Source organism: Rhincodon typus, chromosome 27 (assembly GCF_021869965.1).
Source record: "Rhincodon typus isolate 14 chromosome 27, sRhiTyp1.1, whole genome shotgun sequence".
Classification (NCBI taxonomy): domain Eukaryota; kingdom Metazoa; phylum Chordata; class Chondrichthyes; order Orectolobiformes; family Rhincodontidae; genus Rhincodon; species Rhincodon typus.
The window spans coordinates 14,435,706-14,461,823 of NC_063358.1; the positions used below are offsets into that span (position 1 = coordinate 14,435,706).

The 26,118-nt window shown below is 40.5% G+C and overlaps 1 protein-coding gene across 6 annotated transcripts in view; it reads left to right on the forward strand.

Moving 5' to 3' along the window:
* The window catches only part of LOC109926959 (ribosomal protein S6 kinase 2 alpha-like), a 236,877-nt gene that overhangs the window by 119,963 nt on the left and 90,796 nt on the right, over window positions 1–26,118 (forward strand). For 4 of the 6 annotated variants that reach the window (XM_048613017.1, XM_048613023.1, XM_048613019.1 and 1 more), the window contains one exon: window positions 1,161–1,214. The exons of 1 other annotated variant lie outside the window; for it this stretch is intronic. In XM_048613017.1, coding sequence (XP_048468974.1) covers window positions 1,161–1,214 — 54 coding nt within the window. Of the gene's footprint in view, window positions 1–1,160; window positions 1,215–12,433; window positions 12,535–26,118 lie in introns of those variants that run through there. One more of the 6 variants, XM_048613022.1, reaches the window with a different exon arrangement.

A 26,118-nucleotide genomic window follows, 5' to 3' on the forward strand; every position in this document is an offset into this window, starting at 1 on the left:
CTCACATGAGCTGTGATACTATGAGAGATTATGCCTCTCACAGCCCTGTTCATTTTTTATAGTGTTGGATCACAGAAATACCAGCAATGACCATAATTTGTTGTTTTTTTTCTTTATTCGTTTAGAAATCATTTCAGCTTCTGCTAATGAGACGGTATTTTGGATTGTAGCATGAATTTCAGCCCCTCAAAAGTTGTATCCATATAATAGTCAACCCCATAAATTTAACCTTAAAAATAGTCTAAAAAATTTGACTTTTACATGGGTATATAGAGTATTTTGCCTAAATTTGAAATATAAGCTGACATTTAAACAAATGGCTGTGTTAGCAACATAACAGACTGATGATGCTCATGGAATTATAGTGCACCATAAGTTTGCAGCTCCCAGCGAAGAGAAAATTGGAGACGAGATGGAAAAAATTTCATTACAGTCTGTTTGGCAGCAATTGTTTCATTAATTCATCAAATTAGAAGTGCCCTCATGTTACTGCTTCAGTTGTAAATTTGTGGGACCATTTATTACAGTAAACTGGCCAGAGCAAAAATAAATCTAGGCGCCTCTTCCAGCAGTTAACTTTTATTTCTTAGGTCCAGTTTAATGAGGCTATAACTAAATTAGCGTGTTCGAAGTGGCTGAAATTAAGTGGAAACTACACAATATGGCATTGGAAGCAAGGGTTCTGGTACTATCAACAAGCAAAGGGAGAAGTATATAACGCTGCAGGGATTGTAGAGCCAAACTAGGATCTTCTTAGATGAGATTACAGCTTAATTTTTAATGAGACACCGACTCCCTGAAGAGCATCCCATTCAGACCCAGCCCCACTCCCCTATAAGCTGCATTTCCCATGGCTAATCCACCGAGCCTACACATCCTGGACAGTATGGGCAATTTAGCTCAGCCAAACAACCAAACCTGCATACCTTTGCACTGTGGGATAAAACTCGAGGACCTGGACGAAACCCAGGGAGAATGTGCAAACTCCTTCCAGACAAGTTGCTTGAGGCTGGAATTGAACCCGGGTCCCTGGCACTGTGAGGCAACAATGCTACCATTATTCCACCATGCTGCCCTGGAATGTCAGAAAGATGTGGATTGTTTAAGTGACATATGAACATCTAAATTGCATGTATTTTCTTTTATGACTGTTAATCTAGGCAAAATCGGAAATCACATGGATAGAGAAGGACTTTATCTCTTTAAAATGTAAGGTAAGATGCAATATTTGCCATATACATACCCTGTTTTCTAATCACACTGCACTATTTTACCTTGTTTGGTAAAGTTCCCTCTAATTGCTTCTAAATGGAAGGCTTCAATTAAATGAATTTTCATCCTCTTGAACTTATCTGCAATTTTTAAACAGTTGATCACTGTTTCAGCCTTTCTCCATCGCTGTCCAGCAGAGTAGAATTGCACTTACCTGGTTCCATTCTTATCCAACTAATTGTGGCCAGAACATCATTATTGGTAGCTGTCTCCCATATTCACCTCTGGTTTCCCTCAAGGATCCATCCTTAGACGCTTCCTATTTCTGATCTACATGTTGTCCCTCAGTGAAATCATTCAAAAGCACAACTTTTTCCCCATTTACACTGACGGCACCCAGTTCTACCTCACACCATCTTACTTGACTCTTCCACTATGCTTTAAATTGTCATGCTGCTTATCTGACATCCAATACTGCTTGGACAGAAATTACCTTCAATTAAATATTAAGAATACGGACATTGTTATTGTCAGTCCGTGCCTCAAGCTCCCCTCTCTGTTAATTCTCTCAAATGGAACCAGCGTTTTAAAACCTTTGTATCATATTTTACCCCAACATTATCTATCAACCACATAATTCTCAATGTGACTCACTAAAACCATCTATTCTAACTTCTATAACAACATCCATCCTCCGTTCCTCAGCAATTCTGCTGCTGAAATCCACCTGTATGGCTTTGTTACCTTCAGACTTGTCTATTCAAAGTCACTTCTAGCTGACTTCCCATAACCTACTGCCCATAAACTTGAGATGATTTGAGACTACGTGCCTGTGTTCCAGCTTGCACCAAGTGTGCTTCACCCATTGTTACTTCGCTTGCTGATCTACTTCAGCTCCTGGTTAATCAATATCTCCATTTTAGAATTTTCATCTTGGCTTTGAAGTCACCTTGTAATTTGGCTTCTCACCATCTTGTAACCTCCTTCAGTCCTCCTACTTCCAATAAACCAGTGTTTTTTAAATTCTTATCTCTTAAGCAATCCAAATTTTAGTTGCTGTACTATTGTTGACAGTGCTTTCGGCTCCTTACCTAAGGTCTGGAATTCCTTCCTTACACTATTTCGTCACCTGTTGCCCAACCATCCACCTTACTTGCCCCCTATGCTTCTTAAAGTCTGTCTCTTTGACCAAGCTTTTGGTCACTTGCCTTAATATCTCCTCCTGTGACTTGGTATCATGTTTTGTTCCACAATGCTTCTGTGCAATCTTTTGGGACATTTTGTAACAGTGCTGTGATACTTTGATGTAATAATGTAGAAGGAGGTCATTTGTCCCATTTGGCCTATTTCTTAATAATTTCTGTCTATTTTGTGTCACACAACCAAAATGTATAAATACAAATTGTTATTGTTAAGTCCTTCCACCAATGCTAGCCACGACTAAATCTTACAGGTCACTGTCCCTGTCGTTCCCACCTCTACCACACTTTTAGGCAGTGATTTCCAGATATCCATGACTCTCTGAGTGAAAAATCTTCTCCTCAGATCACCTCTCAACCTTAAAACTTTGCCCCCTGGTTATTGACCCCACTTCTAAGGGGTAAGGTTTTTCCTCATCTACCTGTCTATGCCCCTCAGACATACACCTCAATCAGATCCCCTTCAATTGTCAGTGCCCTAAGGAAAACAACTCCAAACTTCTAGATTCTCTTCATTGTTGAATTGTTTCAGTCCAGAAAGCATTCTGATGAATTTCTTCTGCACCCTCTTTAGTGCAATCACATTGACCTTGTGGTATAGTGACCAAAAATGTACACAGTACTCCAGCAGTGGCCTAACAATTGTTATATACTGTTCCATAATAACTTCTTTGCTGTTGTGTACAATGCCTTGACTAATAAAGGCAAGTATCCCAAAAGCCTTCTTAACCACCTTATCGACTTGCCCTGCTGCCTTCAAGGATGTGTGTACTTGATCACCAAGGTCCCTCTGATACTCTGTACGTCCTGGGGTCCTACCATTTATTGTGCACTCCCTTGCCTTGTTAATCTTCCCAAAATGTATCATCTCTCACTTTTCAGGATTAAATTCAATTTGCTATTTTCATCGCCTCTAACCAGCCCATCAATATCATCCAGTGGTCTAAGGCTTTCCTCCTTACTTTTTACCATGCCACCAATATTCATGTCATCTACAAACTCACTGATCATACTCCTAAATTCATAGAAACGTAGAAATTAGGAGCAGGAGTAGGCTATTTAGCACTTGGAGACTGTTCCTCCATTCAATATAACATGGCTGAACTCAGTATCCTGCTTTCTCCACATTTTCTACATTTTAGGGGAAGTGATGCCTAATAGTGTTATCACTAGACTGTTAATCTAGCAATACAGGTAATGTTCTAGGGATCCAGATTCAATTCCTGTCATGGCAAATGGTGGAATTTGAATTCAATAAAAAACAGTCTGGAATTAGGAGTGTAATGATGACCATAACTCCATTGCTGATTGTTGGGAGAAACCCATCTGGTTCACGAATGGCGTTTAGGGAAGGAAACTGCCCTCCTTACCTGGTTTGGCCTAAATCTGACTCCAGATCCCCAGGAATGTTAATTGACTCTTAACTGCCCTCCGGGCAATTAGCGATGGGCAATAAATGTTGATCTAACCAGCAAAACCCTCATCCCATGAATGAATTTTTAAAATTACCTTTTGTCCAGATCATTAATGAACACAGCTAATAGTAAGGGATCCAGTAGTGTTGAACACAGGCTTCCAGTCACAAATACACATGGCAGGGGTGTGATGGAATATTCCCCTTTTGCCTGAATTAGTGCAGTTCCAACAAAACTCAAGAATCTTGACCCCATTCAGGATAGAGCGGCAAGCTTGATCAGCAGAACTTGCACAAACTTTCACTCCCTCCAACATCTATGATTGGTAGCAGCAGTATGTACTATTGTCAAAATGCACTGCAAAAGTTCTTAGACAGCACTTTCTAAACATATGACCACTACTGTCTAGAAGGACATATACAGAAAATAGATGGGGTCATCACAACCAGCAAATTCCCCTCCAAGCCACTCACCATCCTGGTTGGCATAATTGCTGGGTCAAAATCCTGGAACTCACTCCCTTATGGCATTGTATATGTACCTAATAAGTGGATTATAGCAGTTCAAGAAGGAACTGCTAATTACCATCTTCTCAAGTGCAGCTAGGTGATGGGCAATAAATGTTGGTCCAGCCAGCGATGCCCCATTCCACTAGTGAATTAAATATATCCCTTAAGGTTGTTGTTGCTACTTGTTTATACCAACATTCTTCCATTGCCTGTTTCACTCTTTCTGTCACTTCGGCTCTTGTCTGTCATTCTGTATTTTCTCGTGCCTCAGTGTTTCCAGTGATACTACTCATTTTAAATAAAGAGCAGCACCTAATTTTTCCCCCCTATTTTGTCCTGTTTGCACCTGTCCTCCAGCAATAGTGATTCATGCTGGAGTGTAATTTTACACCTATTGACAGCTGTCCTGTACCTTGTCAGTTGGTGTTTTTCATCTGTGAGGTTGGGTAGTGGACATCAAGCTGTTTTGGACGCATGACATGTTGCAACCAGGCCTGATTCTAAATACTCTGTTCATTTCTTGCAGAAGGTGTACTGATTAACAATGTGACTAAAGTCTTCTATTGACCTTCCTCACTTTTACAACTTGATCACACACTAATTATTGCCTGTTCACAAACCAGGGATGGAAAAGTGAAACCTTTCCCTTCTGTAGAGCTCAATACACCAGAGAAGCCTCTGATCTCTTAGGGCAGCAAGAATAGGCTCTGTCAAGGAAAACTTTTGTCACTAGTTAAATATTGATTATTGACTTTATTTTATTCCACCAGCCCCTCATTTCTTACAAACATATGAAAGATAGGCAGTAAAAGACTAATCAAATTCACCTAGGAATCTTGCTGAACAGTGTCCCAACTGCAGGTAACGCTAGCTGTGCAGTTGTCTCCTTTTCCTTCCCATTCTTATTAAAACTATTCAAAATGACGCTGGATCGTGGTGACAGTGGAAAAGCTTTTCACTGTATTTTACTGTTTTTCTCACTGTAAAATACATGTGACAATAAAAATCATTCATCATTCATTCCTTTCCCCAATCTTATATCCATGCTAGTAGCTTCTGTATCTTTTTCATTTCTTTCTTGATCGCCAGTTTCATCATGTTTGACACCCACCTTTTGTTTCTTTGATCCTCCTTACACTCAATCACACAACTCACTGCTGCATTCATAACCCCACATGCATTAATACTGTCAGTGGTTTCTTATCCTTAAGCAACTGTTTTGGCTTTGTTCAAAATTACTGTTATTATCCCAACCTCATCGATCATTGGCTCTTGTCCAACGCCCGCCCCCATTCATTTTAATAGTTGCTACACTTTCAGCAGCTTTTACTGAAACCTTCAAAATTGTTTTTGTTGTTTCTAGATTTGACAACTTCAAAACTATCTTTGTTAACTTCCCACTGTCTTCAACGCTATAAACTACAACTTGTCTGTGTCTTTACATCTGTTGTGACTCGTATAAAGCCTTTCTTATTCATTATCCTAGTCCTTGCAGATTTATCTTTATTCCTCAACTTCAAAGCCTAAAGTAAAAATCCTTCTGATTTTCTTTAAAATCTTCTATGACCTCATCATGTTTTCCCAATACTTTCCTTTAGTGTTATATTCCTTTGAACTGTTTGATCCTCAGTTTTTAGACTCTTGAGTATCTTCTTTTCCTATTGATTTATTCTAGAAAACACAGATTTTGACAGCATGATTTTTCCCTCCTAAATTCCTCCAATTCTCAATTTTATTTCTCCTTTAAAATCTGCTTAACAACCAGCTCATAGACCAAATGCTTGATGATACCTCCTGATTTCTTCATTTCAAGCTAAGCATCTGCTTTCTGTGTATGCCTTTGTGAAGTGCATTGGTACTTTTTTATTTTAAAAATGTATTATGAACGGAAGTTGTATTTCGTTTGACTTTCTTCGACAGAGTAGTCTCATAATCTGCGTGGTCTATGGACTGATTTTGCCTTGTTCTCTGTTCAATTTCTCATCTGAATTCTGTTCTTTTAATTCACCCATGGGTTGTGTGCGTCACTGGTTGGGTGAGCATTTATTACCCTTTCGTAACTGCTAAGAACAGCAATTAAGTGTCAGGCACATTGTCGTGGGTCTGAAATCACAAGTAGGCCTGATCAGGTAATGATGGCAGTTTTTGTTCATTAGTGATCCAATTGAGTTTTTATGATAATTGCCAGTGGTTACATAATTGTCATTAGACTATCTTTTTATTCCAAATCTTTGTTGAATTCACATTTTATGACCTGTCATGATGGAATTTGAACTCATGTCCTCAGAATAGTAGCCAGGGGATTAGTATGGGAATAAATAGTGCAGTGCTATTACCATGGTGTTACTGCTTTTCTGTAATTCTGTGTATATTACTGCCTGTTTTCAGAGTTGAGAGTAAGAATTTTGCTTCTAGTGTTTCTTTTAGTGCCAAAAGTGATGGGAAAGTTGATGATGTTGTAGTTACCGGAAGTTTTGTGTTTAAGTCATTTGATATTGATAATTACACCCTATGTGATTAACTCCTCCAAAGGGTAGAAAATTAACTTGTGTTATACACTGCAGCTCGACTCTTGCAATCAGCCTTTTGGAATGTGTTAGATAAGATTTAACATAACTATTGCACCAAACCTGTGGGTATTGTTGTTTACCATTTCAGCTAGCCAGAACTAGTATTGTCTATTTTGACCTGAATAATGCCACTTCGTACATTTTCAACAAGCTTTTTAAACCCATCAAATCAGATTCCCTAAGATTATTTGGCCATGGTCCCTGGACATATTTAGTAAGCACTTTGCTCCTCTTTGCAACTACGTCTTTTGATGAGAGGTCTGAAATGTAGTTGGTTGATGTTCCCTTCCCCCATTTCTGTCAAGTTAAAACATTATGAACGAGGAACTGAGACAAAAGACTGACATGCGGAAGAAGAAGTGAAATAAACTGCAATGAATAGTAAATGATTGGGATTAGATTAGATATAACAGAGGATTAGATTTAGCTGGGGGTTTGGGGAATTCTGAGGGCAAGGAGCAATATTTAAGATTTCCCCATAATTGCTTACACAAGAGATATTTGGCTAACCAGCAACCTGTTCCAAACTCAATTTTTAAACATTTTTTAATCTTCAGCTTGTAGCAAGAATTTCTAAGTTAAACTTCATCAAAATTAATAATATGCAATTATGATTTTCATCTTTATATTTTTAGTTTTTATCCTTGTTGTATGAGCCACAGGGCAACTTCTGACACACTGTTCATGTTGTAACTGACATCAGCACAGGACTGTTAATTTTGAAGTGGTTTTGCAAATTGCAGCTTGTGCTTAAATTGAAGTAGATTAGAGAAACTGAATCATTGTGCAATTTACTGGTAGTGCCAGTAATGAGTAATGAAATACACTCCTGCATAGCAGTACATCTCTGCTCTTGCATTCTAGCCCTTTTGAAATGAATGCTTACTGAACTTGTATGTTAGCCTTAAGACAATCCTGAACTAGGACTCGCAAGTCGCTTTGTGCTTCAGATTTCCAAAGCTTTTCCCTGTTTAGAAATATTTTGCATCCTTATTCTTCCTATCATAATGCATAACCTCATACTTTCCAACATGGTATACCATTGCCATATCTTTGCCCACTCTCCTAGCCTGTCCAAGTCCTTTTGCATCCTCAACATTGCCTATCTCCCCACTTATCTTTGTGTCATTTGCAATGCAGCATAAATGCCCGCAGTTCCTTCATCGAGACGGTTGTAGGATAACATGAATAATTATAGTCCCAACATGGATCCCTGCAGAACTCCACTAGTCGAGCTGCCATCTTGAAAAAGACCCCTTTATCCCCACTCTCTGCCTTTTGTCGGTCAGTTGATGCTCTGCCATGCCTGTACCTTGCCCCTAAGATATGAGCCCGTGGTGTTATTTAGCAGGTCACCTTGTCAAAAGCCTTCTGGAAATCAAATAGACCGTGTCCACAGGCTGTCCTGTGTCTAACTTGCTTGTTATCTCCTCAAAGAATGCTAACAGATTTGTCAGGCATGACCTCAGCCTTATTTTACCATTGCACTTCCAAGTTCAGGATGAAAACCTTCAGTGACAATGTTTTTTGCAAACACTTTTATCTTGTTTAGAAGCAGAAGTTTTATAACAATCTATTATCATTTCAAGTAAATGCCCACAATATATTTTCTCTTTAATCCCTCAATTTAGACTGGGCTAGATGAAGATAAAGCACCTTCTGCTTTGTTTCAGTTTAGGAAAGCTCCAAACTGCAGCAAAATTATATTTGTTTCCTGTAACACCTATGTCTGATCTGTATCAGTAAAATTGTTATCTTGCACTAACTTCTGTATAGTTTTGGATTCAGTTTTATGATCAGTCAGAGCTAGTTTCCCACGTAACCTTTGCAGACAGAGGGGACTTCCCTCCTATTGGTATTTGCTGGATTTGAATCAAGTTCCCAGATATGGAAAAAAACTGTTTGTATCACTCATGACTTCCCCTTCCTTGGTGTAAATTTATTTCTAAACTTGAACAACCAAATAATCCTGGAAAATGTTGCTTCCATAGATACACATGCCCTGCAAGTGTTAGCCTGGTATCCCAATGCACACAATGGAATGTGGAACATCTTACAATATGAGGAACTCACAGTTTTGGGAATAACGTATTAGCATGGATTGAAGTTTGGTTAACAACAGGAAACAGAAAGTCAGGGTAAATGGGTCCTTTTCAGATTCAAAAGATGTAACTAATGGAGTGCAACAGGGACCATTGCTGAGACCACAGTTATTTACAAGATATATTAATGACTTGGATGAGTAAAGTGAATATACTATAGACAAATTTGTGGATGGCACAAAAATAATTCTAAATTCACGTGTTGAGGATGACACAAAGAGTCTGCAGAATAATATAGACAGATAAGCAAGTGGGCAAAAACTTGGCAGATCGAATATAATGTGGGTAACATGAGTTTACAGTAAATCCTCTGTATCCATGAAATCATGAATTCTGAATTCATCTATCTGTGCCAAAAAATAAGTAACAACAAAAATAAACATTCAAGGGCAATAATCGTATAACTGCTCTTTTTAACCTACTTTTGAAGGAGCTCCGCACTCATGAATTTCAGCATTTGCGGGGGCTGTCAGGAATTGGACCCTTGCAGATATTTAGGAATGACTGTACTGTATGCACTTTGGATGAAAGAACAGAGGAGCTGAATATTATTTAATTGGAGAAAGATTGCAGAAAGCTACAGAGTGATTCAGGAGTCCTTGTCCGTGAAACATAAAGAGCTAGCATCCAAGTTCAGCAGTTAATAGGGAAGGCAAATGGAATGTTGTCCTTTAACTCAAAGGGAATGGAATAGAAATGTAGGAAGGTTTGCTAAAACTGTACAAGAAGGGAGCCAGACTACAGCTGATAAACTGTGAACATTTTTGGGCCCTTTATCTAAGGAAAGATATACTAGCATTGGAGGAAGTCCAGGGAACGTTCAGTAGTCTGATACCAGGTATGGAGGGTCTGTCGTATGAGGAGAGGTTGTATATATTGGAGGGTCTGTCTTAAGAAGAGAGGTTGAGTAGATTGTCCTTATTAGAATATAGAAAAATGAGAGGCGACCTGATTGAAACATACAAGATTCTTAGGGAACTTGACCGGGTAGATACTGACAGGTTGTTTTCCACTGTAAGAGATTCTAGGATCAGAGAACATAATCTCAGAATAAGCCCTCATTCATTTAAGGCATGTGAGGACGAAGCTCTTCTTTCAGAAAATGGTGAGTTTGTGGAATACTTTACTGTGGAGGGCTGTTGAGGCTGGGTTGTTAAGTATATTCAAGCCTAGATGGACAGACTTTTAATCATTAATGGGAATCAAGGGTTATAGAGAAAAGCAGGAAAGTGTAGTTGGGGTTATCAAGTCAGTAGTGATCTCATTGAATGATGGAGCAATGGGCTGAATTGCCTACTTCTGCTCCTACTTTTTTTATGGTTTTATAGTTTAGAAAAATCAGGCGTGATCTTACTGAAACAGGCATGATTTTGAGGGGACTTGTAAAGGTAGATGCTAAGATGATGTTTCCATTTGTGGAGGTATCTTGAACTAGGAGACAGAGTTGCAGAATGAGGGGCTACTTGTTTAAAATTGAAATGCATAGGAGTTTCTCCTCTCACACAGTGTGGAACCTCTGAAATTTTCTACACCAATGAGTTGTAGTTTTTTTTTATTCACTTGTGAGACATGGACATTGATAGTTATACAGCATTTTGTTGCCCATCCCAAGTTGTCCTTGAGAAGGTGGTGGTGAGCTGCCGCCTTGAACAAGTGCAGTCCACATGCTATAGGTTGACCCACAATGCCCTTAGAGATGGAATTCCAGGATTTGACCAAGTAACAGATGCTAGATTATTGAGAGTATTTAAAGAAGAGTTAGATAGATCTTTGAAATATTGAGGAATTGAGGCCTAGGGCAAATCAGCCATGCTCTTATAAAATGACAGAGCAGGCTTGAGAGGCTGAACAGCTGACTCTTGCTTCATATCTTATGTTTTTACGTAAAGTTCTTATGAAGGCAGTTTGATTCTGATTAAAATGTTAACTTGACTGCTTTAAAATTTAAAAAAAAAACACGTTAACTGTCAGTCACCATTAATATGTGCATTATCTACGGTAATGCTTCTACCAATCAGTGTCCACTCGCCAACTAATCAGCACTCTCTCCTAATACAGTAGTAGAACTGTTACTTTCCCATTGCATTGGTATTTCTTGTGAATTGTGCTGATGAGTGCAGGATGGAAAATTTGAATAAAATGTATTTTTCTGTAATGTACATGATCTGCACTGCCAAAAAACTATTTTGAACATTGTTGTGTTACTGTACAATAATAATTCATTTATCAAAGTTGTCATTCAAATTAAAATTGAAAGTTTATAAATAATCTTTCCCTATTTCACAATGTTTGTACAAAATCTATACAAACATACACCATCAAGTCATTATTGTGTAATGATAGTAAATGTTGTTGTCTGAGATATAGGCCTCTACAACTTGCTTCATGTTATGTGCGTTGAGTACATATATAATATCAAGCTACCTTAGTATGATCTGACCCAACTGTTTGATCATTTTTATCATCAAAATATAAGATAAAATATTCAAGCTTTGGATTTAATGTAGAGAGATCCAGAATATTGGTATTGGCAATTTGGGATTGCGATTAAACAACCTGGGGACGCTTTGCTTCAAAAGGCTTTACAGAGAGGGGTCTTTTTGAATTATACAAAATTTGATATGGCGATGTTTTTATAATCCGTGACACCACTTGGAACATCTGTTAGAATACTAGAATGCCAAATAGCAAACATTTCATGCAAAATATAATTAGAATGGAAATGTAATTCTTGCTAAAAAAAAGAATCTTCATAGTTCAGCTACATTGTGCTAAATAGTTTTTGGTTGTGCTCATGAGTTATGGCAGTATGCATGTTGCAACTCCCCTTCTAGTCACACAAGAATAGACAAGGATGTAACTTTTAATAGAGAAACAAAGCTGAGGGTCTCAAGTTCCCAAAGCTTGGGACTCTGCCAAAGTTGGGCTCAGCAAAGAAGAAGTGAAAAGGTACTGCTAAGGTGATAGCAAATTTTGGATGTTTAAACCAGAAGATAGCATGATGCTTGTTGATTCTTTTACACAAACTTGTTGGAAAGGTACTTGATTGCAGCTTCTGAAGGAGTGGGGCATAAATAGGAAATTTGTGGCCTTTTTTCTGTAGCAAAAGTTCAGGTGACTTTTTTTTTAAAAAGATGTCAATTGCACTTGCTCTCCACTGGTGCACTGAGTTGTAAAGACATAAAAAGATCATATTTGGTGAAATGTAAATTCTGCTTTCTGTCTGGCCAATAGATTCTTTTGACTCTCTGATATTATCTGGAATTGGGGTTTTCTGTGCAGGCTACTTCCTTCCTGTGGTATAAGTTAGTTAGATAGTCCATTTAAATATCATTTAAAGCTTTAGCATCCTCGTACGCTGTGTTTGTACATATGCAGTACAATATGCAGGCCATCCCAGCTGTCTAAATGGCAAAATTATGGAAAAGGAGCCAAAAAGGTTCAATCTTCGCAAGATATTTTCCATTAATCGACGTAAAAAATGCCAACCTGAAATCTGCAACTTGGACTCATCAAAATTTGTTCAGGTACTTGTACATCTGTTTGCAAGTTCATCACTGTTGGTTAGATTAAAGATAGTGAAAGAAAATCGTTTTGTGTTTGTAACTAAAGTGATACTGTTTTAAGGAGCAACTTGTCCTAAGATTGTCATGTTATTAAGTGTTGTTTCAGCAAAGTGAAAGCAAAGATGTTACAAGGCTAACAGTGATGCATGTTTTAAAGAGATGTACTGGTTGCACAATGCATGAATGGCAGGAGGAACATCGATAGTATTGTACTTGAAAAAGTATTGTGAGTGCTGTTCAAGTGCATTGTAAGATATCACATAATGTTGCATAGGCTGAATTAGCTTTGAATTTTAAGTGGTAGTTGACCCTGAAGCTTCAATGGTAAAGCGTCAATGTTTTCGTTGCTGCAACTTGTAAATCTCCATTGTGCACTATAGTTGCTGAATAGTGTTGTGGCTAAAACATCCACTGTCTCACTGGCTTTAGCTAATTGCAGATTAGTTTAGGGATTAGGGAATTTGTGGTTTGGTCTTTATCTATTTTGGGGAGAGACTTGTACAATTGATACAAAGTCAAGGGTAGGGACTGGAGGAATCTTTTGTCAGAGGGAACATGAGCATATGAGTTCCTATGATATGGGGGAAGAAGGTGAGAATTTTTAACAGCAAATTTAATACAAAATTTACTGTATGTAATCTATTTGTGAAAAATTGCCCAGGGATGTCCTGTCCACAGAAAGCAGGACAGTTCCAACCTGGCCAACCACCGTCCTAACAGTCAGCTCTTGATCATCAGCAAAGCGAAAGAAGTGGTCATCAACAATGCTACCAAGCAGCACTTGCAACAGAATAACCTGCGCCCTCAATTTGGATTTTGCCAGGGTTACTCAGCTATTGACCTCCTTATGGCCTTGGCCCAAACATAGACAAAAGAGCAGAACTCCAGAGGTGAGGTGTGAGTAACTGTCCTTGCTTCCTCGTGGCAGTATTTGACTGAGGATGACATCAAGAAGCCCTAGCAAAACTACAATCAGTGGGAATCACGGGTAAGGGCAAGATCTCCGTTGGTTTGAATCATACATAACACAAAGGAAGATGGCTGTGGTTGTTGATCGATCATCTCAGCCCTAGGACATCACTGCAGAAGTTCCTCAGAGTAGTGTCCCTAGGCCCAACCATCTCAAGTTGGTTCATTGATGAAACTCCATTATAAGGTGAGAAGAGAGGATGTTTGCTGATGCTTGCATTTAGAAACCTCGAGTCACAGAGATGTACAGTATGGAAACGGACCCTTTGGTCCAGATATCCTAAATAAATCTAATCCCATTTGCCAGTACTTGGCCCATATCCCTGTAAACCCTTCCCATTCATATACCCATCCAAATGCTTTTTAAATGTTGTAGTTTTACCAGCCTCCGTCACTTCCTCTGGCAGCTCATTCCATACATGCACCACCCTCTGCGTGAAAAAGTTGCCCCTTAGGTCCCTTCTAAATCTTTCCCCTCTCACCTTAAACCAATGCCCTCCAGTTTTGGACTCCCCCACCCCAGAAAAAACACCTTGTCTATTTACCCTATTTATGCCCTTCATGATTTTATAAACTTCTTTAAGGTCACCCCACGGCTTCCGATGCACCAGGGAAAATGGTCCCAACCTATTCAGCCTCTCCCTATAGCTCAAACACTCCAACATTCTTATAAATCTTTTCTGAACTCTTTCAAGTTTCACAACATCCTTTCCATAGCAGGGAGACCAGAATTGAGCACAGTATTCCAAAAGTGGCTGAACCAATGTCCTGTACAACCGCAACACGACCTCCCAACTCCTATACTCAATGTACAGACCAATAAAGGCAAGCATACCAAATTCCTTCTTCACTATCTGCCTGGGACTCCAGTTTCAAGGAACTATGAATCTACTCTCCAAAGTCTTTTTGTTCAGCAACATTTCCCAGGACCTTACCATTAAGTGTATAAGTCCTGCCATGATTTGCCTTTCCAAAATGCAGCACCTCACATTTATCTAAATTAAACTCCATCTGCCACTCCTCGGCCTATTGGCCATCTGATCAAGATCCCATTGAACTCTGATGTAACGTTCTTCACTGTCTACTTCCAATTTTGGTGTCATCTACAAACTTACTGACCATACCTCCTATGTGCACATCCAAATCATTTATATAAAATGACGCAAAGCATTGGACCCAACACCAAGCCTGTGACACACCGCTGGTCACAGGCCTCCAGTCTGAAAAGCAACCGTCCACCATAACCCTCTGCCTGCTTTCTTCGAGCCAGTTCTGTATCCAATTGACTAGTTCTCCCTGTATTCTATGTGATCTAACCTTGCTAACCAGTCTACCACAAGGAACCTTGTTGAACGCCTTACTGAAGTCCATATAGACCATGTCCACCGCTCTGCCCTCATCAATCGTCTTTGTTACTTCTTCAAAAAACTCAATCAAGTTAGTGAGACATCATTTCCCATACACAAAGCCATGTTGACTATCCCTAATCAGTCCTTGCCTTTCCAAATGCATGTAAATCCTGTGCCTCAGGATTCCCTCCATCAACTTGCCTACACCGATGTTAGGCTCACTGGTCCATAGTATCCTGGCTTTACCTTACCATCTTTCTTAAACAGTGGCACCACGTTAGCCAACCTCCAGTCTCCCGGAACCTCATCTGTGGCTATCAATAATAAAAATATCTCAGTAAGGGGCCCAGCAATCACTTCCCTAGCTTCACATAGAGTAGGGTACACCTGATCAGGTCCCAGGAATTTTATAAGACATCCAGCATCTCTTCTTTTGTAATATGGACGTTTTTCAAAATGTCACTATTTATTTCCCCACGTTCTCTATCTTCCATATCCTTCTGCACAGTAACTACTGATGCAAAATACTTGTTTAGTATCTCCCCCATCTCCTGCAGTTCCACACATACGTTGCCTTGCTGATCTTTAAGGGGCCCTATTCTCTCCCTAGTTACCCTTTTGTCCTTGATTTATTTGTAGAATCCCTTCAGATTCTCCTTAACTGTATTTACCAAAGCTATCTCATGTCCCCTTTTTGCCCTCCTGACTTTCCCTCTTAAGGATACTCCTACTGCCTTTATACTCTTCTTGGGATTCACTCAATCTCTGCTGCCTATATCTGTCATAGGCCTTCTTCTTACACTTGACCAAAACCTCAATTTCTCTCGTCATCCAGTATTCCCTACCAGCCTTACCCTTCGCCCTAACAAGAACATACTGTCTCTGGACTCTTGTTGTGTCATTTTTGAAGGCATTTCATTTTCCAGCCGACCTTTTGCCTGCAAACATCCTCCCCCAGTCAACTTTTGAAAATTCTTGCCTGATACTGTCAAAATTGGCCTTACTCCAATTTAAAACTTTAACTTTTAGATCCGGTCTATCTTTTTCCATCGTTATTTTAAAACTAACAGAATTATGGACACTGGCCCCAAGTTGCTCCTCATTGACACCTCAGTTGCCTGCCCTGCCTTATTTCCCAAGAGTAGGTCATGTTTTGCACCTTTTGTAGTCAGTGCGTCCACATACTGAATGATTAAATTTTCGTGTACACACTTAACAAATTCCTCTCCATGTTAGCCCGTAACACTATGGCAATCCCAGTCTATGTTTGGAAAGTTAAAATCCCAATCCATAATCACCCTATTATTTTTACAGGTAACTGAGATCTCCTTACAAATTCATTACATTCAGCATCATCTACTACACTCATATAAAATCCCTAAAGTTTGAGACTAGACGCAGCAATACCTGCAGAATGTTTGAGCTTGAACTGATAAGTAGCAAGCAAGATTCAGTCCACACAAGTGCTAGACAGCGACCATTTTCAACAAGGAAGAACCTAGCCAATAGCATTACCGTTGCTGAAACCCCACTCCAACATGCTGGGAGTTACCATTGACCAGATACTGAACTGGACCAGCCAGATACATATTGTGGCTGCAACATCAGGGTCGAGGCCATGAATTCTGTGACCAGTTATTTACCTCTTGTCTCCCCACTGCCTGTCTATCATCTCCAAGGCACAAGTCAGAAGTATAATGGAATACCCTCCACTTGCCTGGATGACTGCAGCTCTAACAACATTTAAGAAGCCCAGCACCATCCAGGACTAAGCTATATGTTTGATTAGCACACCAGCCACCACCTTCAATATTCACTTCCCTCACCACTGATGAGGGAAGATGCAAGATGCTACATAATAACTCACTGAAGTTTTATCAACAGCACCTTCAAACCCATAACTTCTATCGCCTGGAAGGTCTAGGGTAGCAGATGCATGGGAATACCACCATCTGAATCTAAATTGGAAATATAACACCATTCCCTCATTGTCACTGGATCAAAGACTTGGTTCTCCCGACCTGTCAGCTCTGTGAGTGTCTCTATGCTTTAAGGGCTGTAGTTCTACAAGGGGACAGCTCACCAACAACTTTTCCAGAGCAGTTAGGGATGATCAATAAATGCTGGCCTAACCAGTGACAGCCACATCCCATGAATGATATCTAAAAAGTTGTTAGTTTGTTTAATAAAATAATAGAATTAATTACATGATAATAAAATGGGTCGAAAATAATTGGCCATAGCAGTGTTTGTCCGCAGGAGATCTCACTGCTTTACCTTTTTCTTTCAAGAGCAAGTTCTATAAAATTTCTATATTGAAAGTTTGTTCACTAGTAATGTGGATTAGGGCAAGAGCCTTTCCTCTGGGCTTCTAATCTCTGCAATTCAAAAAATATAAAGTGGCAAACTGTCACTCTTTGTGAGTCACCCCACAGCAGGCAATAAATGGCCAGAGGACAGACTTAATTAAGGACAACTGGGCAAGTTCTTGATGCTGGAGGACAATTCAGCCTTCTAGCTTGAAGGGAGCAGCAGAATCCAGTGGAAAGTAAATGCGATGAAAGGCTTCAAATAGAAATGCGTTATTTCCAATTTTTAAAAGTTTAGTTGCAAATATTTTCTGCAACCAGGCAAGCTGTGGTTGAGAAATGATGTGTCATTATCATTAATCCTCTCTGCTAATTGAGCAGTGACTACTGCTGCAGCGAGTCCTGCCACTGGGAGATGACCTCCAGGAAGTTAAACTGGCTCCCATCGCTAGCAGAAGCCTGGAAGCTGATGGGAAAATTCCTGTCGACCACCTTTAATTAGCCTTAATTGTATTTCAGGCCTTGTGGGCTATCCACTGGATGTGGGCAGGCTGAACTGCTGCCCTAGCACCCCCTAGTCTGTATCTGAAAATCTGGCCTGTGGCAAGATGAAAATGGGATACCAAAACGCTTGCAGATGATATTTCAGTGCCTACAATCCTTGACTCCCAAGCCTGCCTCCAGCAGGGGCTAAAAGCCCAGTCTTAGCTTGATTCAGTAGTAGCATTCACATCTTGGGTAATAAGGTTACTGATTAAAATGGGCCTCTAGGAGTTTAGAGCTAGTCCAAGCTCACAGCCAATGTCAGTGCAGACCTTAAACCATAATCCAGTTACCTGTTCACGTTAATAGACACACACACACACACACACACACACACACACACACACAGAATATAAGAGCAGAAGTATGCCATTTGACCCTTTGAGCCTGGCTCCACCATTCAATGGCTGATCATCCAACTCAGTACCCGGCTCCTCTTTTCTCCCCAGATCCCTTGATCCCTTTAATCTTAAGGGCTACAACTACATCTTTTTTAAAATGTGAAAAGTCATTTCGCATTATTTGAAAATAGAATCAGGATCTCTTTGTGCCCTCTCAACCAGTAATGCAGAAAAGAATTAGCTGGTCATTCTTCCCTACTATTTGTTGGATGTTTCTATGCATATTAAACTTAACTAGATAAAATATTGGCACAGTTTTCTCTTTTGAAATAGCAGACTTGCAAAAGTGGAACTTGGCTGTTGGAAAGATAGAGTAAAATAACTTAGTAAAATATTCTTTCCTTATGCTCCTTTTGTATTCACTCGTGTCTGACAATTCTCTTCACTCTTGAAGATCTTCAGTTTATGATGGGATAAAGATACCAGTTATATTCTAGTATCTCACCAGAAATTATTATTCTTTGTGAGCGTGAATATAGATGCTAATGTCAATTAATACTTCTTTGTTGGTGTGGAGGGCAACATTGCAGTTGAGTCCAAACCAGTTGTTGCCTAATGCAAGTAAACATGCAAGAAATAATGAACAGAAAGCTTGGGTAACATCTAGCTGCTGCTTGTAGACCTGGAATATTAAGAGCAAACTTAAAACCTCAGCTGCTACATTGCTTAGGGTACATGGAATTACAGTACATTGCATTTGTGGTATTGAAACAGGCTATTGTGTGTAACTGGTCCATGCTGATCTCTATGTTGCCTATGAACCTCTTTTCATCCTATTTCATCTAATGCTGTTAACATATCCTGTTCTTTTTCCTTATATATTTATCTAGTTGCCCCTTAAAAGGGAACTATGATATTTGCCTCAACACCACCATCTGATTTTCACATTCTAGCCACTCTGTTGATAAAAAGGTTTCTGCTGAATTTTATTTTGAATTTATTTATGACTATTGTGTGTTTATGGCTCCTAGTCTGTTTCTCTCACAGGTCCATGCATCTTCTCTAAATCTGCCCCTGAATTCCTTTCATAAACTTAAAGATCTTTATTCAGTCAGTCCTCAATCTTTTCTTTTCTGGAGAAATGAGTTGCATTCTGTCAATGACTGTAGACAGGTATGACCTCAGTTTTGCAAACACAGACTGATTGATTACATTGAGTACTCTGCCTTTTGCAAAGAGCTGAAGGGATGTGCTGTTTGACCCGATCTACCAATTGTTGGTACATATAGCATATGTACCTGGCATCACACCAGGACTGAAATTCATTCACCCGTACAGCTCAGAACATAATGTCTAAATTACAGAACTTGCTGATTCTTCCTGAATGTGTTAGGAATTACACTAATGACCAATGTAATGTAACTCACCAGTGCTCATTAGCTGCCACACATGTGCAAGGACCTGTTGTCTGCATGAACAAAGAAAAATGTACAGATATTTGTCCCTTCTGTTTAATTAAACAAACTGTGGGGGTCAGCTGTTACTTGTTGCATTCTCCATGGCAAAACATCAATCAGAGTTGACTTTCCAACCAATTAGCACCTTTATCTTATCCAATATGAATTCTTGCTTGCTTAGATAATTAGCGTTCTTCCATTTGCCCTGAGGAGTGCAAGATGATAGCTTTAATGGAGCATCCTTTTTCTCAGCAGTATGCAAGTTCTGTTCTGCCAAATGACTATTTAAAAAATGATTGTTGGCCACTTTGTTATACCACTTAAATATTTTTTCTGTTGTTTCATCTCTTCTAACAGAATTCAAAAATTCTTACACCCTTCCTCAGAGATTTGGAGACTGTCCCAGAATTTTATTTACACCATTAAATCTTTGTGTGAAAGTGCTGCACCTTCTGAAATTGGAAACAGGGAAGGGAGAAGAGGAGAATTCATTAAAAAGATAAAAGGCCAGGAAGCAATAATTTACAAGTAACTAATTTTGACACAAGGAATAAAATGCACTTTGTTATTAGATAAGGTAAAGTCACCACAGTCAACGGACCATTAGACTGCTCACTCATTAGAGAGAGCTGACTGGTGGTGTTTAACCTGAGGGTCACCACACCTCAGGCGAGGGGAGACATTGAGAAATAGAGTCTTTCATGGTACCCACAGCTGGTGTGGAAATTGGCATCACTTTGCATTGCAAACCAGTTTCCAGCCAACTGAGCTAACCGAGCAACCTTGTTATTGCATTTTTAGAATTATCCCTTCTCATGATTTAATGATAACCCACATAGTCTTAGATTTAGTCCTGCCTCTCTGTTGAGTAATAGGAACTGAATTGTGAAAACAATCAAATTTCTATTCATCACAAGTAACCCCTGCTTAAAGAGCATGTGAACATCTGACTAAGATTGAAACATACTGCAAACAAAATTGAAACATATTCTATTGAATTATTCAATTCAATTCACATATTCAGTCATTATCAGTTGACAATCATTCAATACCCCCTACTGAAAAGTAACGGTCTGTGGTGTCCAAAGAGAAGCACCTACCAACAGAACTATACCTAAACGTTATCAGGTTTGGTGGGAGTGAGGGTGCTAGAGAAAAATGAAATCACTGCTTGTAAAGTATAAATCACAAATTAACACACTTATTTTACATCATTGATGAACTCATTAATGGTTATCTCAGCTGAAAACTAAAATTATAGCCAATAACAAATAATTGAATGGCATCAATCTTGGTATAAAACACGCACTTGTGACTTCTCATGTTGGGTATAATAAGTTTTATAATGTGCATGTGTTCAGTTCTGAGGTCTGCCTGACAGTAGACCTATTCTTTTTTGATTGTCAGAGGCCAAGGGAAGCTTAGATTGTTTTATTGGGAGGTATGAATGTTTTCCTTTTAGAGCCAATAGCAGCAGCCTGTGCCATAATAGTGGAGACTATAAATCTCGAAGGTCCCAGATAAGTGTCAAAAATGTTTGCTTGTAAACAGTTGTCCTTTAAATTATCTCTTTACTTCCAAGGTGAAAGAGAACTAGACTCCTGCAGATAGCTATTAGCATTTCTATCTAGGTAAAAGGGTTGTGTGAATTATTTACAATGAGGAAAGAAGCAAAGCAAACCAATATAAGTTCAGGTTACAGGCTTTCCTAAAATATTATTCAATACAAACAGTATTTTGCGATTGCCTGGATCCGGGAAAGAGGAAGCAGATAGAGGCAATAAAGTCTCTATGGGCAGAATCCTATACAGGTCTGAATAATGTGGGCTATGGCAAGATGTGTGGCAGAAACAGACAAGAATTCTAACAAGGTCCATCTCAAGCAAAAACAGAGGTTGCTGGAAAAGCTCAGCAGGTCTGGCAGCATCTGTGAAGAAAAAAATCACAGTTAACATTTCCTGGTGGCCCTTCCTCAGGTTCTTTTTCTTCACAGATGCTGCCAGACCTGCTGAGCTTTTCCAGCAACCTCTGTTTTTGTTCCTGATTTACAGCATCCGCAGTTCTTTTGGTTTTTATTAAGGTCCATCTCAAGGTCAGATCATCTTTTACGCTTTTCACAAGTGACATAACAAGATGAGAATATTAATGTTTGTTGAATCCCTTGTTATGCCACAGCATCCCAAGTTAATATTCAGCTTTCCACTTTAGGCAACCCATAAAATGAGCTAGATATCATGAAAACTTAACAAGGAAACCAAATCATAAACCTAGCTAATTAATATCATGTTTGCACTGTGACACCTCCTTGTTGTCAATGACCAAAGTGCAGCCTGGGGCATGATCAGTGGGCACCAAGAAACACACCCCTCCTTCGTGGACATGGTCATCAGGGATCTGCCAATGCATCATGACCAGCTTCATGCTTCTCCTATTCACTGACAGTGTGCTCAGACTTGCATTGCAGGGTGCACCAGCAACGAACCTTGAAAGGCTTCAGCAGAGTCACCTTGTGCAAAGGGATAGGCACCTAGCTAGTAAACTGGATTAGGCTGTATCTCAGGTCTGTTTGCATGCTCTCTCAGTGTTCACTCATTTAGTGCCTACTGGCATGGTCGCAGCTTCCCTGCCATGTCTTGTTTTGCCCTGTCTCGCTGATTAGCACAATCACAAAAACAGGCCGCTTACCCTGCTGCAAAGCAGTTCTTGGTCGAGGGGATACACACCTTGCTCCACAACAGTGTGCTCTGTTAATGTCACACATCTACAATTGGGCAGCAGCTTACACAGCAAACACACTGCTTGTATAGTAAGCAACAGTTGCAAAATCTTAGAGGTAAAGTCCTAACTGAAATTCATGGAGGCATCCATCAGTTGGGGGACCCAATAAGGGCAGTCTCCCATGCCAGTCAAGAGTATTGACCATGGTCAGGCATCTCGCCAGGATGTTTATGGTCAGGGGTCTGTGCTTCTGCAGTCCAGGGTATGGGCCATGATCAATCTGTTGGCTCTGTAACCGCAAGTTTGAGGTGAGGTGTTGGGCTAGTGTGGCTGGGGAGATATGTAGACACCAGTCAGAGGTCTGGGCACATCTTGCCTGGGGCTGCTTGGTCATGCCAATCAAGGCGGTGGTCCATGGTCAGCCTGGCTAGTCCATCCACATGGTGCAAGTGCAGCTGTTGCCTAGGGACTGAGCCTGAACAAGTTATTCTTTGGGACTGCAGACTCTGGGCAAGAGCACAGTGTGATTGTAAACAGATGCAGCAGGATTTTCAAGGCGTTTGAGGCAGTAAATAATGGCTGGGAAGGGTGCAATGCAGGAGGTGGGGGATCATCCATGGACAGGAGCACGCTGGTTTCAAGGTGACTAGGGGAAGACAGTGAACATGGCTACCTCGTATGCTAGGAGCTGGGTTGGCAGGTATAGCACATTTAGATGGTTTAGTTGGGGACTTTGGGATGTGTGAAGTCTGTAGGGTTCACAGGATAGTTTACTAGGAAGGCAATATAGATGTTTGGGGCCTCGCTGTTACAGGCAAAGGCTGGAAACCACTGGCAGAGGAGCATTCGCTATCACTTTCCATCATGATATAAATCAAAAGTGTGCAGTGGGGAAGAAATTGCAATTACAGAGCCAACAGATTGACCATGGCCCACACCCTGCACTGCAGATGCACAGACCCCTGACTGTGACCACCCTGACCAGATGCCTGATCGTGGTCAATACTCTTGACAGAGTGGGCTCACATGTGACTGGTATGGGCTCATATTCTTCCTGTTCCTCCCAAAGTCAGAAGTCACAGAACGCCATGTTATAATCCAACAGGTTTATTTGAAATCGCAAGCTTTCGGAGTACTGCTCCTTCGTTCGGTAAAGTCACTTGCATTGGATTAAGTCCCTGATTACAGACACCACAGGGTCATCTTTTTGCTAGGGTTGAGCAGATATTTGGTCTCCAGCAGTTCTGCAAGTGCCAGCTTTCTGGACTGTTTCCTTAGCTAGTTTCACTATGAGGTGCTCACCATGTTGTGTACCCAAACAGTATACATCTATGGTTCCCCCTGATGTGTCAGTATCTGGGCTGGCAGGGCCATGGGTGGAAACCTTGCCAATGCTTCCTCTCAGTTCTCCATACTCAAGTCCTCAGAGGTAGATGCTAACAATTCTCAGTATCTGAGCTGGCAGAGCCATTAGTGGAACCCGGCCAATGCTTCCTCTCAGTCCTCCATACTCAAGTCCTGAGAGGTAGATGCTGGTGATTCTGGGAAAACCAGGCATTTCTCCACAGGAACCATGAGCAGGTTGGTGGAACCTGTAAGACAAAAGAAAGAGAAACCATCGTGGTCAAGTGATTGGAAGTAGTGTAAGATTATGAGCTGTTTTCTTTAATGAACAAAAGAGGGCATCCTCTGTAACTGTGGGTGAGGTGCCTGATGACTGGAGGTGGCTAACGTTGTACCTTTGTTTAAGAAAGGTTGTAAGGAGAAACCGGGGAACTATAGACCTGTGAGTCTGACTTCGGTTGTGGGTAAATTGTTGGAGGTGATTATGGACATTTAGAGGGGCAAAAATTGATTAGGGATAGTCAGCATGGTTTGTGTGAGGAAAATCGTGTCTCACAAACTTGATTGAGTTTTTTGAAGAAGTCACCAAAAAGGTTGATGATGGCAGAGCAGTAAATGTTGTTTATTTGGATATTAGTAAAGCCTTTGACAAGGTTCTGCATGATAGACTAATTAATAGAAGTTAGGTCACCTGGGATTCAGGGTGAGCTTGCCAGTTGGATATATAATTGCCTTAAAAGCAGGAGACAGAGAGTAATGGTGGAGGGTTGCTTTTTGGACTGGAGGCCTGTGACCAGTGGTGTTCCAAAGGGATCAGTTCTGGGTCCCCTTTTGTTTGTTATTTATATAAATGATTTGGATGAGCATATACAAAGCATGGCTTGTAAGTTTGCGGATGACATCAAAATTGGTGGCACTGTAGACAGTGAAGAAGGTTTTCTAAGATTGCAAAGGGATCTTGATCAAATGGGTCAATGGGCTGAGAAATGGCAGATGGAGTTCAATCTGGATAAATGCAAGGTATTGCATTTTGGTACAACAAACAAGGGTAGGGCTTATCTGATTAATAGTAGAGCCTTGGGTAGCGTTGTAGAACAGATGGACCTCGGGCTGCAGGTACATAATTCTTTAAAGTTTGCATCACATATAGACAGGATGGCTAAAAAGACGTTTGGCATGCTTGCCTTCATTGCTCGCTCCTTTTAGTAATGGAGTTGGGATGTTATGTTAGGGTTGTACAGGACATTGGTAAGGCCTCTTCTGGAATACTGTGTCCAGTTCTGGTTGCCCAGTTATAGGAAGGATACTATCAAGCTGGAGAGAGTTCAACAGAGTTATAAAGAAAGGCTGTATAGGCTAGGACTTTTTTCACTGGAGTATAGGAGGTTGAAAGGTGACCTGAAAGAAGCTTATAAAATAATGAGAGGTATAGATAGAGTTGATAGTAGTAGTGTTTTCCCTAGGATGGGGAATTTCAAGACTGGGGGCACATTTTTAAGGTGAGAGGAGAGAGATTTAAAAAAGACTTGAGGCAAATTTTTTTACGCAGAGGGTGGTTCGCAGTCCTTTTAGTAATGGAGTTGGGATGTTATGCTAGAGCTGTACAGGACTTTGGTAAGGCCTCTTCTGGAATACTGTGTCCAGTTCTGGTTGCCCAGTTATAGGAAGGATACTATCAAGTCAGAGAGGGTTCACCAGAGTTATAAAAAAAGGCTGGATAGAGTTGATAGTAATTGTCTTTTCCCTAAGATGAGGACTTTTTTTACACAGAAGGTGGTTCGCATGTGGAATGAACTTCCTGATGAAGTGGTGGATGCGGGTACAACTACAATGTTTAAAAGACATTTGGGTGGATATATGAATAGGAAAGGTTTGGAGGGATATGGACCAAGAGCAGGTAGGTGGGACTAGTTTAGTTTGGGATTATGTTGGGCATGGACTGGTTGGATGGAAGGGTCGGTTTCCATGCTATATCACTCTATGAATGAAATTTTAGTGTGTGGCACAGCTGTTCATGTTGGTGCAAATGGGGGAAAGGTGATAAGGTGCGCCAAAGGACTGAAGAGGCAGGAGTAGTGGTATGGGAGGTTGGCGGGGGGGGAAACTGAGTGAGAGAAGGTGTAGCAGGAAATGGAGAGTGGCAGAGCATGAGCCTTGGTGGGAGAAGGTGTAATGCCGAGATAGTGTGAGGTGACAGACAGAAGAGTGTGGCACTTGCCCTGGCGTAGCGAAGGAAGTCATTGACCTTCTTTCTGCATTGCAAGGCTTTCCCCTGCACCCTGAAGATGGCAATGATCCAGGTGATGAGCTCATACCAGGCTGTCATGGTCTGGTGGCACGACCTCCTCTGCCAGTCCTCTGGGAAGAGGACAACTCTCCTCTGGACCCCGTTCACCAGGTCCCATTTGAAGAATCACGGATCTAACTTCCCTTTCTCTGCCATATTCAGATTCCATATTTGATCAAGCAGGACAGCTTCAGAAAGCCAGTGTTCGTCCAGACTTTTAAAAATGGC